The following is an 18,612-nucleotide window of genomic DNA, read 5'->3' as shown; positions in this document are numbered from 1 at the left end:
TAAACTTTCTTTTTATGCTTGAAATAATCTGAAAAAAGTCATAAGTTTGCCACTTACATATCAAACACAGTAGCTTGCTCTTAGTAAAACAGTATTGTAAACTAGATAGCTAAATTTTACTTGTGTAGCCTTTACTAAGAATTATGTATCTGATGATTAAATGTAAAAAAAAAAAAAAAAAATAAGTAAATGCCTGATTCTCTCACAGCTCATTCCAATCAAAAGTCAGCAGCTGGTTATCCTGATTATTACTGCAAATGGCAGGGCCTTCCATACTCAGAGTGCAGCTGGGAAGATGGAGCTCTCATTTCCAAAAAGTTTCAAGCATGCATTGATGAGTATTTTAGCAGGAACCAATCAAAAACCACTCCTTTTAAAGATTGCAAAGTGAGTATTGTCTAACATTTTAAATTATTAAAAATATATTTATACATTATAAATATTTACAAGCCTAAATACAAGAGTTGGATCCTGATTTCAGATAGACTAAGGGAGAATATTTCTTGGTTAATAGGTCTTACAGGAAGTGAACTTCTGCAATTGCTGTGTGTTTTTTAGTTTTAGTTTTATAATTTTTTATTTCAAACTTTCTCTTTTAAAAAAATTGTAAATGATGTTTTCGTCAATGTATCTTCTTAAGTGTTGTCTTTTATCTTGTTGAGCATCACTATGTCAGAAAGATGAGTTGGTTATGGTGATTGTCAGGAAGGGTTGGGAGAATAAACAGAAAAAACCCCTTGGAAACTAGAGATATGCTCAATTTTAAAGATAGTGGATATTTTCTTAGAAGGTAGAGAAAAAGGAGAGTGATATAGGAAAGTATCCAGAACTACCTTGCACAATACTTTCTGCATCCTTGTAATTTACCCAGAGTTACTAGTGATGTGTTGAGATCTATGGACTACTAGACTTTCTTTCCTTATTACAAGAATTACATTCTTCATAGGGATAACTTGGAATTCAGAAATTGAACGGTAAGCTAAGCCAGTTTTATGGTTTGTTTGTAGCTTAAGGCTGGAGTGATGGTTTTGAACAATTTAACGTAGGTTTTGCTTGTGAAATACATGAGACTCATATTTTGGCAGGAAGTTAATTTTCTCTATAAATTTTTGTTTAAAAAGGCAAAATATTTCACTGTTCATTTTTGTAGAGTAGTAGAAAACAGTATTGACTGAATCCTCAGGTACATTTTGAGTAATGGAATCTCTGAGCTTGATGATTAGAGATGAAATTTAAGAATTTATGGTAAAGCTGAGGCTTTCATCTTTTAGTATAATTTCTTATATTTAATAACTCTACATAATAATGTTTATTTCTACTAAAGGTATTAAAACAAAGGCCAAGGTTTGTAGCCCTGAAGAAGCAGCCATCCTATATTGGAGGACATGAGGGCTTAGAATTAAGAGATTATCAACTGAATGGTTTAAATTGGCTTGCTCATTCTTGGTGCAAGTAAGTATATTTTGAATCATCTATTTAATTTGACAGAGTAAGAATTTACCAATACAGGATTCAGAAAAGATTTCCATTTACATAAAGGATAAGACTCTTTGGCAGTTTATATGCTAGTCTTTGTATTTCCTAGTTTGTATAAACAATACTTACATACTAGGAAGAAAATCCAGTGGAGTTGGAGTTTAATTTGATTGTTGCCTTTTTAAAATATGTTTTTATTCAGTTTAAAAATCAAAATGCATGTCTGTTCTCATCCCATGCTATTCCTGGAATATTTCTCTTTTTCCTAGTTATTTTAATATCCATTTACTCTTCTACATTTTTTTTCTATCTTCTGTGGCCCCCCACTCTACTTTTGTGAATCTCGCTTGCAATTTAGCTATAGTTTTTTTTTTAATCTGTGTTCTTCCTATATACTTTTTACTTATTTAATATATCTGGACTCTACTACTAGTAGATGAATTGCATTATTGGCTTCATAATTGATTAAACCTAATACTATTAATCTTTAAGCCTCTTCTGGCCCAAAACGGTCATCTCCTTTTACTTTTCTTACAGCATAGTGATTAAGTCTTTAGCCAGATACCTTTACATTTATTATTTGTAGTTAATAAAAGTGATATATTCTATATAATACCTATCAGATTAATTTTATTTAACTTCATAAAAACATATACACATGATGTAAAAAGGTTTCTTTGTATATTTGAATATTTCCTTGCATGCTAATTTTTTTTTAACTTTGTAGAGGAAATAGTTGCATACTCGCTGATGAAATGGGCCTTGGAAAAACAATACAGACGATCTCATTTCTGAATTATTTGTTTCATGAACATCAATTATATGGACCTTTTTTATTGGTAGTACCGCTCTCCACTCTTACTTCCTGGCAAAGGGAAATTCAGACTTGGGCTTCTCAAATGAATGCTGTGGTTTATTTAGGTGACATTAACAGCAGAAACATGGTAAGTTGTTTCCCTGTAAATGTAGAAATCAAAATGTACTTGTCTTTGAGATCAAGTGTTTTTGTTGTTGTTGTTTTGAGATGGGGTTTCACTCTGTCTCCCAGGCTGGAGTGCAGTGGTATGATCTTGGCTCACTGCAACTGGGACCACAGGAGCACGCCACCACTCCTGGCTAATTTTTTATATTTTTTAGTGGAGACAGGGTTTTACTGTGTTGCCAGGCTGGTCTTGAACTGAGCTCAAGTGATCTGCCTCCCTTGGCCTCCCAGAGTGCTGGGATTACAGGCATGAACCACTGTTCTTGGCCTAACAAGGATGAGGGGTTTTGTTTTGTTTTGGTCTGTATAACAGTCTTTGTTTCTGGCATAGAACTTGCCACAAATAAGTTCTCAGTACATGTTTAATTGACTGTAACAAAGTCAGTTTTGGTTTAGTGTTACTTAGTATATATATTTGACTGTTTTTTTGGTGGGTTTTTTTTTGTTTTGTTTTCACTCTGTCATCCAGGCTGGAGTACAGTGGTGTGATCTCGGCTCATTGCAACCTCCACCTCCCAGGTTCAAGTGATTCTTCTGCCTCAGCCTTCCAAGTAGCTGGCATTACAAGCGCCTGCCACCAGGCCCGGCTAATTTTCATATTTTTAGTAGAGATGGGGTTTCACTATGTTGCCCAGGCTGGTCTCAAACTCCTGACCTCAAGTGATCCACCTGCCTTGGCCTCCCAAAGTGCTGGGATTTACAGGCGTGAGCCACCATGCCAGCCTATTTTACATTTTTAATGGAAAATTTCAAATATGCACGAGAACAGACAGAAGAATGTAATAAACACTCATGTTCTTAAGTTTCACAAATTTACTGCTAGTTTTGTTTTGTCTATACCTCTACACACGACTTTCCTAGTTACTGTGAAGCAAACCCCAGACATCATATTTCATCCATAAACATTACATTATTAAATGAATTAATCACTTATGTTTTCTTAAATAAGACCTTTTCGTTTGTGAAAGATGTGCTTTAAAATTGTGTTTACTTCGTTTTTTAAGAAATGCTGTGGTATTTATGTTTTATTTATAAGATTTACATAGCATTTTGGATTATATAAAGAATAACTCTGGCCGGGCATGCCGGCTCATGCCTGTAATCCCAGCGCTTTGGGAGGCCAAGGTAGGTGGATCATCTGAGGCTGGGAGTTCGAGACCAGCCTGACCAACATGGAGATACCCTGTCTCTACTAAAAATACAAAATTAGCTGGGCGTGGTGGTGCATTCCTGTAATCCTAGCTACTCGGGAGGCTGAGGCAGGAGGATCACTTGAACCCGGGAGGTGGAGGTTGTGGTGAGCCGAGATCACGCCATTGCACTCCAGCCTGGACAACAAGAGGAAAACTCTGTCTCAAAAAAAAAAAAAAAACACAAAAACTCTTTTATTACATAAACATATATTAATAGTTACTTACATATTTGAATGGATTTTAATTTTTAGATATGTAAGTAAAAGTATAATTTGCTTGATGTTTGTCTTAAAAATTGTCCTTCAAATTTCTTAATAGATAAGAACTCATGAATGGACGCATCATCAGACCAAACGGTTAAAATTTAATATACTGTTAACAACTTATGAAATTTTATTAAAGGATAAGGTATGTATTTATTTCTCACGTGTTTTTGTCTCTTGTATATCAGTTTTTTCTTTATCATATGCTGTGGACAAGATGAGAGAATAGCCTAAATCGTGAGTCAGCAAACTATAGCCTGTGGTCTTATTTTTTTAATGGTGCTTGAACTAAGAATGGTTTTTACCTTTTTGAAAGGTTACATTTAAAGGGTCTTAGAAAGAATATGTGACAGAGAACATATATTTATCTGCAAAGTCTGAAATATTTCCTATCTGGCTCTTCTTAGAAAAAGCTTGCCAACTCAATCGAATGAAACCAGTTTGTTATAGTGCATATTGATTTGTAAGCTCTTTAAAGAAGAGGAAGATACCTAACAGGATTAAGCTACCACTGTGTGAAGCAGTGAAGGCTTTATAGATACTGCCTTATTTAATTCCTCCATCTACTTTATATTCACTTTCTCTAATTTATGGAAAAGAAAATCAGTCTCAAAAATGTCTCAAAGAATTTAATGAACTTGGCTGTGGTAACACAGCTCTTAAGTAGCGGAATCAGGCCTGCTCTAACTCAGAGACCTAAGTTTAAGAGATTTCTACAGTTCATAAAAGTTGTACAAAGAATTGTACCTACGCTTGGAATAAGACACTGTTCTGAATTTGTGTCATAGTTTTTTTTTCATATTGACATTAATAGAGGCTTCTATTGGGGTTAGGCTAAAAATCTTTCATAAAAATTTTAAATGACACTGCTGATTTTTCTCCGTTAATTATCAGTTTATAAGCTAATAAAAACTTTGGCTTGATATTACATTCTAGTGGTTAAATTTGTCATAGAAGGAATATGTGCTGAGTTACTTGTGTATTGTAATCTTGAGATTACGATTTTTTATTTGAAAATTAGACAAAGTTTGTTTTTAATTTTTATTTCATTTTAATAATTGAGTTCAGATTAAATGGGAAGGCTAAATTTGAATTCCGTTTTTCTCTCAAAATACTGTTTTTCTATTATTTTAAGGCATTCCTTGGAGGTCTAAATTGGGCATTTATAGGTGTTGATGAAGCACACCGATTAAAGAATGATGACTCACTTCTGTATAAAACTTTAATAGATTTTAAATCCAATCATCGTCTCCTTATCACTGGAACTCCTTTACAGAATTCCCTCAAAGAGCTCTGGTCTTTGCTACATTTCATTATGCCAGAAAAGTAAGACAACTTTACAATTTTAATCATATTGTGTGGATATTATGTTTAGTGGGAATAAACCCAGGTAATAAGGTCAGTAAGAGTTTTTATTGCCCTAAAAGATTAGATCACAGATTACTAAAATTTAAAAAATTTTAAGAATTTTTTAAAAAGGAAAATGAGGTCAGGTAGTTTGTAATACTATTTGAATTTTTCAATTTTGTTAATAAACTTAAGCCATGTGTAATAAATCACAACAGTTGATTTTGCACATTTTCAAAATACACCTTGTTTGAAAAACTAACACAGTACCATTCTTTGTATTTAACAGTAGGAGTAACAACAATGAGGTGCTGGTAATCCCTTTTTCTAAATGAGGAAAACTAGACTAGACAAGGCTAAATAAGTTCCCAAAGGTCACTACTTGTTCTCTTTCAGTAGGTCCAGAACTTTAAAAGTATATTTTTTTGAGAAATATTTTAGTGATAATTACTCCCATACTTCAAAATACTTCATATTCACTTGATTCAAGAATCATAACTTATAAAACAACTAATTATATTTCATCATGCATCTTCTTGGGAGGGAGATTTTTAGAGGTAACTAAGTTTAGCTAATTTTTTTTTCTAAAAATCTGTAGTATTTTGTTTATAAATGACTCCCCTAAAAAAAAAAGTTCATACACAACATACACAATTTGATTTTTTCTAGTAATTGTTCCAATTTCTTAAATTTTAAAGGTTTTCTTCCTGGGAAGATTTTGAAGAAGAACATGGCAAAGGGAGAGAATATGGTTATGCAAGCCTTCACAAGGAGCTTGAGCCATTTCTGTTACGCCGAGTTAAGAAAGATGTGGAAAAATCTCTTCCTGCCAAGGTTGAGCAGATTTTAAGAATGGAAATGAGTGCTTTACAGAAACAATATTACAAGTAAGCTGTACACAGAACACAGTTCTGAACTTCTAATTCTGAAAACCTTCCATGTCTGTGTCCTGCTTTTGGTGCCCCCACCTTCTCTACAATAGTGTCTTAGAGCAATTGCAATTCTCGAGTTTCAGAATAAGTTTATTCTGCGTCATTAGGAGGCAAAAGGAGATTTAATGACATATCCAAAATTATGAGTGACAACACTGAGTAATTCATCTTCTAACACATAATTAATTGCTTTCCTATATATCATACTGTTACCTTATAAAGAGTTTAAGTGTTAGGATTTCCACAATAATAAAGGTATTATATGATTATGACAATTAACAGATAGAGGCCAAAAAAAGAAACTTAGAAAAAAATTTTAGGCTCTGCTGCTTTTTGAAGAGTATTAACAAATCATAGCTGGTATAAATTTTGTATGTCAAGATCTATACAGTAGGACTTTTCAAAGAATCAGAAAGGAAAATGTGTTCTAATATCTGTTTAAACATTTAATTGCATAAAAGGAAATATATTGCTACATGCATTTGGAGTTTCAGAAACATTTATATTCTATGGTAAATCTATAGGTGCCATACATTTGAAAGAATATACTTAATTGCATAATTATTTTTATTATGGAAAATGTCAGACATATACAAAAATAGGATAATTTAATGAACTCTTATACCCATGACTCAGCTTCACTTTCTTTCTTTTTTTTGTTTGTTTGTTTTTTGAGACGGAGTCTCCCTCTGTACTCCAGGCTGGAGTACAGTGGCACAATCTTGGCTCACTGCAACCTCCACCTTCCGGTTTCAAATGATTCTGGTGCCTCAGCCTCCCAAGTAGCTGGGTTTACAGGTGTGCCCCACAATGCCCTGCTGATTTTTTTATTTTTAGTAGAGACAGGGTTTTGCCATGTTGGCCAGGCTGATCCTGAACTCCTGGCCCCAAGCGATCCACACGCCTCAGCCTTCCAAAATGCTGGGATTACAGGTATGAGCCACTGTGCCCAGCCCTAGCTTCCCTTTCAACTCATGCCAGTCTTTTTATGTATCTCTGGTCATCCCCATTTCCCTCAGTACCTGTCCTTTTGAAGCAGATTGGAAATTTTTCCATAAATATTTTTCTGTGTATTTCTAATAATTGATTTTTAAAAATACTAGTATCACCTGGGCACAGTGGCTCATGCCTGTAATCCCAGTACTTTGGGAGGCTGAGGCAGACAGATCACTTGAGCCTCAAGAGTTTGAGACCAGCCTGGGCAACATGGCAAAACCCTGTCTCTACTCAAGATACAAAAAACTTAGCCAGGAGTGGTGGTGGGTGCATGTGGTCCCAGCTGCTTGGTAGGCTGAGGTGGGAAGATCGCTTGAGCCCATGAGGCAGAGGTTGCAGTGAACTGAGGTCATGCCACTGCACTCCAGCCTGGGTGACAGAGTGAGACCCCATCTTAAGTAAATAAATAACCCACTTTAAAATTTTCACAATTTAGGAAATTATTGCTCCCTCAGCAGAATCAATTTCTTGATACCAATATTCAGTATCAGTGTTCAAGTTTTCTCTGTTGTCTCAAAAAATTTTTTTACGTTTACTCGAATTGGGATTGAGATAGGTTCATATATGGCAATTGATTTGTCTCTGAGTTTATTATCTATAGGTACTTCTTTTTTGTTAAAATGTATACGATGGGGAAAACAGTTATTCTGTAGAATTTTTCCACATCTAGATTTTGCATAGTACTTCCCTCTAAAATAGTTTGACAGTATCCCCTGTATTTCCTACAGATTGGTAGGTAGATGTAGGTGCTTGATAATATTCAAATTAATAATTATGAGAAGAGTATATTTTGTAGTACACAGTGGCGATTATCTAATTTTGTTATGGGGTTCTTTTAAAAAAGCAATGCATTTTGTAGAATATTTGGAAAGAAAAGTCAAAGTAGGAAGAAGACACATTCACCTGTAATTCTCTTAGTGCTAGTCATATATCATGGATGTTGAACTTAAACTCTTCAAGGTACTTTTTGACAACTAAGGTAATAAGATACTACCAAAAATTTCTGGAAAAATTCTTAGAATTTTTACCTCTAGAGAAATTAATAATAAATTTTTTCTGGATAAGGAAAAATATTCTTTATTCTTGATTACCTCTTAGGGCATTGAGCATCGTCCATGGGTTTCGTTTTGCTTTTCATTCCAGTTTTGGGGAACTGCCTGTATAACTAGTGGTAAAGAATGGTAATAAAAGAGTATGTACACTAGATATTTGAGACTTTCAAGTCCCTTCAAAAACTGACCTTGTAAAAAGGAAGAAAATAAAAGGTGGAAAAGGTCATGGTGAGAGGAAATTTTTCTTTTCTTTTTTAAATTCAGCTTTTATTTTAGATACTGGAGGTATATGTGCAGGTTTGTTACATGGGTAATATTGCATCCAGGTAGTGAGCATGGTACGCAGTGGGTAGTTTTCAACCCATGTTCCCGTCCTTCCCCCCTCTAGTAGTCGACAGTGTTGTTACGTGTTTATGTCCATGTGTGCTCAGTGTTTAACTTGCACTTATAAGTGAGAACATGCGGTGTTTGGTTTTCTGTTTCTGTGTTAATTCACTTAGATTATGGTCTACAGCTCCATCCATGGATATTATTTTATTTGAAGGGCATTATTTCATCCTTTTTTTTCTGTGGCTGTGTAGTATTCATGGGATATATATACAAAAATATGGAGTGTTCATGGATTTCCATGTCATCCTTGTACGGGGACCATTCTAATCTCTGTATTGGTCCAGTTTTAGTATAAATGCTGCCGAAGTGAGCACAGGAATTGTTACATATAGTTTGGAGTAGTAAAATAGCACCAAGATGTTTTCTATAAGTTGCATATGTATTGTGTAATTGCAATCTAGAGAAGGCAGTCGTGGCTAAAACCAGGTATCCTCAGGTTTCTTTTAGGTCCATGCAAAATACTCAGTTTCATTAGCTGTCTAATGCAGTAAAAGTTGTAAGAAGATTCAGATAAATAATGCAGCTGACCATCTTTTTAGCAAATTTGAGGGGAAAGGATTAATACACTGTAATAATTATGTTACATTAGCCTGTTCTGTGTATAGCTAATGGTTCAGAAAACAAGTTGTGTTCTCATGAGTATTATGAAAGAGGTTTGGTCCATTGTATATACAGCTGTGAATTTTATAACGGTACAGTTTTACTTTGGTACTATCTTTGGCTTTTTTTTTTGTTTGTTTGTTTTAATGCTTTTAGAATTTATCCTGGTAATTGTTCTGCTAAACATCATTTTCATAATTTTTTTTTTTAAGATGGATTTTAACTAGGAATTACAAAGCCCTCAGCAAAGGTTCCAAGGGCAGTACCTCAGGCTTTTTGAACATTATGATGGAGCTAAAGAAATGTTGTAACCATTGCTACCTCATTAAACCACCAGATAATAATGAATTCTATAATAAACAGGAGGCCTTACAAGTAAGAATTTTTAAATGTTGTTACTTTGTGATAAAGTTCTAGAAATGTTGATTTCACTTACAATCGAAAATGGCTCAATGCTTTAACATATTGGATAAAAGTTCTCTTTAGTTAATGGTGCCTTTCTATAATGGTCTCAGTTATTAATCTTTGTAGAAAAGACTTTAAAATTCTAATTTATGTAATTATTTTGATGAATTTTCTAAAAATAGGTCTCTCAAACCATGGCCTATAATAACTTATCCAGCAAGAAAATCCCACAGTATGTTCATAATTATGAAAAAATCGTTAATAGTAATTGTGCTGCATTTGTGATTTGGTAAATGGTAATCTAAAGGACATCTTGACCTCACATCTTAACCCTTCCTGGTACTTCTGGAAGATAAGTCAGAAGTGCGAAGGCACAGCTGCAATCCAGCCACTGTAGTGCATTGAAGGGCTAGGATCGGCATCTAGAATTAATACATTAGAATGCATTTGCTTACTCTTTTTAAACCTTTGGTTGCTTAGTTGCTGCTGCTTCTGATGTAATTGTTCTTCAGCTAAGATTTTTGGAGAAACACTGTGGTATAGTAACTAGCAAACAGAGTGAACAGTACTTTTTTCCTCCCCGACAGTATAACAAAACCTAGGTGTGATATGGCAAAGGGTATTTTAGCTTCAGTCATAGAGTGAAATGGTAAAGGTCTTAGAAAATTTTGAAAAGTGAAATAAGTTGTTTTCTAACGTGAAAATTTAAAATCTCAATTTAAAATAATTCAGGCAACTAAAGTGTTACGTGGACAACTTACCATTTATGTCTTTTAACATATAACAACTTGAATTTATTGTTTCTGTAGCACTTAATTCGTAGTAGCGGAAAATTGATTCTTCTTGACAAGCTATTAATTCGCCTAAGAGAACGAGGCAATCGAGTTCTTATTTTTTCACAAATGGTGCGGATGTTAGATATACTTGCAGAATATTTGAAATATCGTCAATTCCCCTTTCAAGTAAGCATTTAATTGTATTTGTTGTTTTAAATTTTATCTAATTCCTGTGCATATTTTACAGAATTAACTTTGAAATTATTTTATAAGTGTTTAGGTTTTTATATAAACTGTACTTTTTCTTTAAAAAGATGTATCTGCTTTAAAAAATATTTGTCATTCCCTGTTTTTCTTGACTTTACATATTGCAACAAAACAATTTTTCTTCCTTTCCTGTGATTTTTATTTTCTTTTAATTCTGTCTTTTTCTTCTATGCTTGCTTTAGATTTTAAAAACTGAACTAAGGCAGAGTTTTCTTGATAGATCTAAAAGCAGGGGAGCCTTTAGTCTTCAATCTGAATGAGGAAAACAGCCAGTAGTCTCTGAATGTGAATGCTGCCAAGATTCTGATGATTGGTGTGCTCATAGTTATCTGACACAGGGTTTGTTGAGTAAAACTAGACAACTTTACAGAAGAAACTAAAGACCAAAATTCCCTTCCATCTATTCAAAATTTATATTGAAGTTCATTCAATATAACTAAAGCTAATATTGATGAGTAAAGTCAGGTGCTGTTTTCAGTACTTTACATCTAATTACTTAATTCTCAAAGCAGTTTTATGAACAGTACTAGGAACATAGCAGACATTGTGTAGATACAGCTAGTAAATGCTGTATATTTAGTGCAGATAGTAAAATAGCAGTAAAATTATAATAATGGGACTGAACACACAATCCCTGCTTTGTCAGAGCTTATCTCTTACAGGAGACAGACATCAAGCAGGTGATTACAAATAAATGTAACATTACAATTCTGGTAATTGTTGTGAAGAAGGACAGGTGTTTGGTGATAGGAATATCATTGAGAAATAATTGCAGTCATTTAGGGGAAAACGTAGAAGACTACCATTAGTTGAGGTTTTTGAAAACACCTTTATTGATACGTAATTCCCATATCATACAGTTTACTCATTTAAAGTATACAATTCAGTGGTTTTTACTATGTTCACAGATATGTATAATTGTTCGACAGGTGGTTTTAGAACATTTTCATCAGAAAGAACCTGTAGCCTTTAGCTATTCCTCTTGTCCTTCCATTTGCCTTCCTCTTCTGCCCTGTGTTGATTTGTTTTTAAACAAGTTATTGTGTACATGGTCAAACAAAAAATTAGTTTGACTAATTTTGAGTGTTAATAAGCGCCACTTCTCCGTTGCTAATTCCTTCTCATTCCTAGGTCACTTCCTGGAGAGAATAATTTTTAATTTTATTTGGTTTAGGTCATGCCACAGTAATGAGATGCCACTATTCTTAAAATTTGTACTAATTTGTATTTTAGTGGAAAAGAAAAATTATTTTAATTTTTTAAAACTTTAATAGACATGTTTTCCTACTTTGAGTAGGTGATAATTAAGAGCACTTCATTTAAACCACTTAGAATACATCATTTAAAATGTTTATATTTTTCTTCGCAGAGTTAAAATTCATATAGTAACAAAGCAAAGGTAGGCATATGGCTTCCCAAAATACTAGTTTAATTCGTCGGTTAAATGCATGGATCATAGTAGACAAGTTATTTCTAGTCTATAACCAGTTAATAATTATAAAATCATTGCCATTTCTGAAGTGAAATAGCAGCTAATGTTTAATAAGCGTTCAGTATGTTGTAGGCACTGTGCTACATGTTTTCCTGTGTTCTCTCACGTCTATGAAGGAGGAACTACTATTATGTCTGTATTGTTTAAAGCGGAACTGACATGGTGAAAAAGTTTGTGGAGAAAAGTCAAATCACTTGCTCAAGATACCAAGTGAATAAAATACTCATTTGCTGGCTGTTGACTAGAACCCATGATGCTTCACATCAATAATTTTCAAACTTTAGTGTGCATCAGAATTAACTGGATGGCCTTTGCTAAACACCTTCAGTAGGTCTGGGGTAGGGCTCAATAATTTGCCTAGCTATGTTCTCAGGTGACACTAATGCTGTTCTAGTAACCACACTGGACTTAATCAGTGTTTTTAAAACTGAATTGTAACCTGTTAATGGATCTGTGAATCAGTTTAATGGGTTGCACCAACATTTTGAAAGTAAAATGATAAAACATGAGAGTATAACATAGTATATCATGTCATGATATGAAACTGTTTCAGGTGTTTGTAAACAGCTATGTACTCAATCACATACTTTTAGAATGGGGACTCAGGCAGAATAGTATGACAGCCTATGCTGTATTTACTCTTGAGGGTGCAGTCTTAGTGATTTGGAGCACAGACTAAAGACAGAATGCCTGAGCATTATTTTACTGTCTAGTAAGTACTTTCTATTATAGTTTTAGCAAAGGACATGCTTCACATTTCTACTTAATTTTATAATTGATTTTAATTGCTTTGTAATACTTTGATTCTGTTATATGTAGTATTTTAATGTGTTTTATTCTAGAGATTAGATGGATCAATAAAAGGAGAACTGAGGAAACAAGCTTTAGATCATTTTAATGCTGAGGGATCAGAGGTATGTATTAGTGCTTTTAAAATTATAAATAATTTTGATTTAGTATCAGTATATTACATTATTATATTCAGACATTTTTAATCTTCATATCTAGTTTGATAAAAAAAAGAGTGGTGTTAGCCACCTTTGATTAGCAAATGAGGTTTTAAAGTCACTATTCTAGTTTAAACCTAAGGATTTTATCTTTGAGACAGAGTCTCGCTCTGTGGCCCAGGCTGGAGTGCAGTGGCACAATCTCAACTCACTGCAACCTCTGCCTCCCAGGTTCAAGCTATTCTCCTGCCTCAGCCTCACAAGTAGCTGGGATTACAGGCACGTGCCACTGTGCCCGGCTAGTTTTTGTAGTTTTAGTAGGGATGGGGCTTCACCATGTTGGCTAGGCTGGTCTTGAACTCCTGACCTCAGGTGATCCACCTGCCTCAGCCTCCCAAAGTGTTAGGATTACAGGCATGAAGCCACCGCGCCCAGCCAAGAATTTTACTCTTTATTATCAATAATGTTTCAGCATGGAACAGTTAATTTAATTTGCTTCAAAATAAATTAGCCAGATTGGGCACAGTAGCTCACCCCTGTAATCCCAGCACTTTGGGAGGCCAATGCAGGAGAATCGCTTCAGACCAGGAGTTTGAGACCACCCTGGGAAACAGTGAGACTGCTGTCTGTACAAAAAAAAATAAAAATAAAAAGTAAAAAAAATAAACTGGGCATAGTGGCACTCGGTTGTAGTCCCAGTTACTTGGGAGGCTGAGTTGAGTGGATCACTTAGCTCAGGAGTTTGAGGCTGCGGTGAGCCATGATCATGTCACTAGACTCTAGCCCAGGCAATAGAGTGAGATTCTGTCTCAAAAAAAAAAAAAAAAAAAAAAGGAAAGAAAAAACCCAAAAACAACAAAGTAGCCCACTTTCCTTTAAAAAAATTTTTTTTTATTTCCGTGGATTTTTGGGAAACAGGTGATATTTGGTTAAATGAGTAAGCTCTGTAGTGGTGGTTTGTGAGATTTTGGTGCACCCTTCACCTGAGCAGTATACACTGAACCAAATTTGTAGTCTTTTATCGCTCACCCCCTCCTACCCTTTCCCTCTGAGTCCCCAGAGTCCTTTGTATCATTCTTATTACTTTGCATCCTCATAGCTTAGTTCCCTCTTACAAGTGAGAACATACAATGTTTGGTTTTCCATTCCTGAGTTACTTCACTCAGAATAGTAGTCTCCAGGCTGGGCGTGGTGGCTCACACTTGTAATCCCAGCACTTTGGGAGGCTGAGACGGGCGGATCACGAGGTCAGGAGATCGAGACCATTCTGGCTAACACAGTGAAACCCCATCTCTACTAAAAATACAAAAAAATTAGCTGGGCGTAGTGGCGGGCGCCTGTAGTCCCAGCTACTCGGGAGGCTGAAGCAGGAGAATGGTGTGAACCCGGGAGGTGGAGCTTGCAGTGAACCGAGATCGCGCCACTGCACTCCAGCCTGGGTGACAGAGCGAGACTCCGTCTCAAAAAAAAAAAAAAAAAACAAAGAGTTCGAGACCAGCCTGGCCAACATGGTGAAACCGCATCTCTACTAAAAATACAAAAATTAGCTGGGTGTGGTAGTGCGTGCCTGTAATCCCAGCTACTCGGGAGGCTGAGGCAGGAGAATTGCTTGAACCTAGGAGGCGGAGGTTGCAGTGAGCCAAGATAAAAAGAGTGAGACTCCGTCAAAAAAAAAAAAAAAATTATATACATATATATATATATATATAGTCTCCAATCCCATCTAGGTTGCTGCAAATGCCATTATTTCATTCTTCTTTATGGCTGAGTAGTTTTCCACTGTGTATGTATACCACAGTTTATCTTCTTGTTGATTGATGGGCGTTTGGGCTGGTTCCACATTGTTGCAGTTGCAAATTGTGCTGCTATAATCGTGTGTACAAGTATCTTTTTCATGTAATGACTTTTTTGCTCTGGGCAGATACTCAGTAGTGGGATTCCTGGATCAAGTGGTAGTTCTACTTTTAGTTCCTTTAAGGAATTTCCACGCTGTTTTCCATAGAGTTCTTTTTTTGGTATATGCCTTTTATTTTTTAAGGAAATAAAATTTACAGTTAGAGTTGAAGCGTCATTCCTTTCCTATCCCGTTTTCTTTCTTTTTCACCAGAAGTAAACACTGTATTGAATTTGGTGTTAATAACATATATATTTGATTTTGGAGTCTTTTTGTTGATTGGTCTTGCTAGATGTTTATTAGTTTTAAAAACTGCCTTTCTGTTTAATTAGTACCATACTGCTTACGTTCAGAAAATCAATTGAAAATTTTTTCATTTTGATTATTCAATTTCTTACAGGATTTTTGCTTTTTGCTGTCCACAAGAGCTGGAGGTCTAGGGATTAATTTAGCCTCTGCTGACACTGTTGTTATATTTGATTCTGATTGGAATCCACAGAATGATCTTCAGGCACAGGCTAGAGCCCATCGTATTGGGCAAAAGAAACAGGTATTTTTAATTTTAATTTATATTATGTTGCTGTTTTAGAATTCTTTTTTTTTTTTTGGAAGTGATTTCAGTTTATCCTCTAGAGGATAAGATCACTGTAACAGTCATACTACTGTTTAACAGATAGGATACTGAGGAACTTGGTTTACCAAAATCACCTGGAGAGTCTGACAGAATTGAGATAACTATGCATATATAGGATCATGTATTCTGTTTTGATCCCGTATTCTAGTCGTAACTATAAAATGCAGTGTTTTTCATTTTATAATAAAAACTTTAAAATGTCTTTACTTGCTTATTTTAACTTGAAAGGGAGTTTGAGTAGCATATGCTACCTTTCTGTTAATCTATATTTTGTCCATGTGCTTACAAGATTCTCCACATGTAAACGTGACCCCATTTTATAATTGTAACAACATACCCTTAAATGGTGGTACTGAAACTTTACCTAGAGAAATAGGGAAAATTTACTGCAGAACCTTTGACCTAGAGAAATAGGGAAAATTTACTACACCAATTCTTTTCAATTTTGGAGAGTTTGTTTTATGGTGGGTTTCTTATTAACTTGGGGAGTAGTTCATAGAATTTTGCATTATATAGAGTGATGAAACATTAGAATCAAGGCAACGAGTATAATAAGGCTATCAGAAGTTTACATGCCCCCCCCCCATTTTCCCCAGGTAAATCATAACATAAAAATTACTGTCATTCCTTTAAAAAAACAAAAATAAGCAAATGCAATCTCCTTATCAAAATATTAAGAAGGAAGGAAGGATATAGTTTCAAAATAGTCCCTTAAGTTGAGGAACTCTAGCTTTAAACATGTTTTTTAAATTTTCATTTTGCTTTTAACCAGTGAAAACTTCATATAGAATGAGCTTCAATTTGTGTGCCAGTGTTTAGGCACTTGAGGTTAGCAAAACAAATCCTTTATACTGCAATTTGTTTCCTCGTGTGTATTTTTACAGGTGAATATTTATCGTCTAGTTACAAAGGGATCAGTTGAAGAAGATATTCTTGAAAGGGCCAAAAAGAAGATGGTTTTAGATCATCTTGTAATTCAAAGAATGGACACAACTGGGAAGACAGTACTACATACAGGTTCTGCCCCATCAAGGTGGTTACTTGATTATTAAAAAAATGTCATTTTAGAGTCAGTAAACTCATATTTTTGATATGTTACATCACTGTAGATCATTGAGGAAATGTATTCAGAGTTGTACTTTTTATATTTTGGAAGACTTTGGACTAATTTCTAGTTAGAAGACATACTTCAATACCTGGTTTCATCGCTACAGATTTGTAATTTTAGGGGTAATCTCTTTCACTTCTATGCCTCAAGTTCCTTATTTTAAAATAAATATACTGCACTAGGCAACATCGTGAAACCCCACCTCTGCAAAAAATAAAAAACTTAGCTGGGCATGGTGACACACAACTGTAGTCCCAGCTACTCAGGAGGCTGAGGTGGGAGGATCAGTTGAGCCCGGGAGGCAGAGGTTGCAGTGAGCTAAGATTGTGCCAGTGCACTTCAGCCTGGGTGACAGAGGGAGACACTATCTCCAAAAAAAAAAAAAGGATTCTAATACTTGATTTGTCTAACTTCTTCATGTAACTGTTGTAAAGGTGAAAATGTCAGTAATTAATAAAAGTGCTGTGTAAATGTTACATTTTTAACTGTTAATGTTAAGCATTTTTGTTTTTCCTGTTTTAGTTCTACTCCTTTCAATAAAGAAGAGTTATCAGCCATTTTAAAGTTTGGTGCTGAAGAACTTTTTAAGGAACCTGAAGGAGAAGAACAAGAGCCCCAGGTAAAAAAAAAAAAAAAAAAAAAGCCTGCCTCAGAATATGTGTCATATATTTGACAGGATGAAAGGATTCAAGTATATTTAAATATTGTCTTTCTAATTATAGGAAATGGATATAGATGAAATCTTGAAGAGAGCTGAAACTCATGAAAATGAACCAGGTCCTTTAACTGTAGGAGATGAATTGCTTTCCCAGTTCAAGGTAGATTTAAACAAAATTTTCCTTATAATTACATAAATTGAGAGGAATTGAGTTACGTCATTTAGTGGTTTGTTAATCTTTCTTTAAGCATAATCAGGAAGATTGCTGTGTTATGTAAAAACTACTCTCTCTTGTTCAGACAAACCAGTAGCAAACTGATTTGAAAGAGACCAAACCCATTTATGAAGTTACATTTAGTTGGGTGGAAAGAGCTGTTGTTTCCTAATTAGCAACTAGAATAGTGTTTGGCAAATAGCATGTCCTTAAATACTTGGGTAAATAAATGAATCAGTGTGATCTCTTACTTAGATTTCCATGACTGAAAGCTTTCAGCTGATACTTTTTTGAAGCAGTTTTTGACATTAACTTATCACAAATAAGAAAACTCAAGTAAATCAGTCAAAGTAAGCAATAAGCTACTATATATTGGTACTTAATATCCCTGGTTTGTTGAGGGTCAATAAGTTGAAAGGAGTCCTAAAACAACGTAAGTCAACTGACCTCATGGAGTAAGTTAAGTGCCATTTGTTTGAAGAAACAGGTTTCTCTACATCTTAGCTGTTTTCTATGAACTGTGGTTTTTAAAGATCAATTCATTTCATGTGTTCATTTGTCAAATATTTATGGAACACCTACAGTGTACCACACACCGTGAATAAAAAACTTTTATAATTTTAATGAATCATTCTGACTACTTTGTGGTTGATTGACTGTAGTGAGGAAAGAGCTATAGCAGGGGGAGATAAGACAGAATGTTGAGTAATCCTGGTTAAGAGGTGAAGGTTTCTGGAATTACAGGCGTGAGCCACTTCGCCCGGCTGTGATAGTTAGCCTTAATGGGTGCTTTCTGTATACCAGACCTTGCATAGTACCTTAAATGTGCTATCTTATGTAATCCTCACAGAAATTAGTGTGCTCTCAAAGAGCTCTATGTCTCTGCCAGTAGCTCTTTAGATAGTGTTTTTGTGACCATAAAAATGATATTAGATTGTTCTACAATACTTGATAGGTGGACTGGTCTGAGAATTTCTGCAGATTAT

General features: G+C 34.8%; 1 protein-coding gene and 1 non-coding gene across 8 annotated transcripts in view; one reads left to right on the top strand and one right to left on the bottom strand.

Moving 5' to 3' along the window:
- The window catches only part of CHD1 (chromodomain helicase DNA binding protein 1), a 73,859-nt gene that overhangs the window by 30,440 nt on the left and 24,807 nt on the right, over window positions 1-18,612 (top strand). For all 7 annotated transcript variants that reach the window (XR_010157280.1, XR_010157279.1, XM_009449401.5 and 4 more), the window contains 13 exons: window positions 209-387; window positions 1,325-1,452; window positions 2,204-2,420; window positions 3,970-4,059; window positions 5,050-5,240; window positions 5,960-6,148; window positions 9,444-9,606; window positions 10,446-10,598; window positions 13,014-13,085; window positions 15,413-15,562; window positions 16,531-16,679; window positions 17,277-17,373; window positions 17,477-17,572. Coding sequence is in view for 5 of the 7 variants with exons in the window: in XM_009449401.5 (XP_009447676.3) it covers window positions 209-387; window positions 1,325-1,452; window positions 2,204-2,420; window positions 3,970-4,059; window positions 5,050-5,240; window positions 5,960-6,148; window positions 9,444-9,606; window positions 10,446-10,598; window positions 13,014-13,085; window positions 15,413-15,562; window positions 16,531-16,679; window positions 17,277-17,373; window positions 17,477-17,572 (1,874 nt within the window). In the remaining 2 variants the exon portion in view is untranslated. The remainder of the gene's footprint in view (window positions 1-208; window positions 388-1,324; window positions 1,453-2,203; window positions 2,421-3,969; window positions 4,060-5,049; window positions 5,241-5,959; window positions 6,149-9,443; window positions 9,607-10,445; window positions 10,599-13,013; window positions 13,086-15,412; window positions 15,563-16,530; window positions 16,680-17,276; window positions 17,374-17,476; window positions 17,573-18,612) is intronic.
- LOC112209302 (U6 spliceosomal RNA) lies at window positions 8,843-8,945 on the bottom strand. The gene has a single exon (XR_002944048.1). It is a non-coding gene; the product is annotated as a U6 spliceosomal RNA (small nuclear RNA).

Source organism: Pan troglodytes, chromosome 4, assembly GCF_028858775.2.
Source record: "Pan troglodytes isolate AG18354 chromosome 4, NHGRI_mPanTro3-v2.0_pri, whole genome shotgun sequence".
NCBI lineage: Eukaryota > Metazoa > Chordata > Mammalia > Primates > Hominidae > Pan > Pan troglodytes.
Note: the sequence above shows the minus strand (reverse complement) of the source record. Positions and strands in the feature narration are given on the sequence as shown.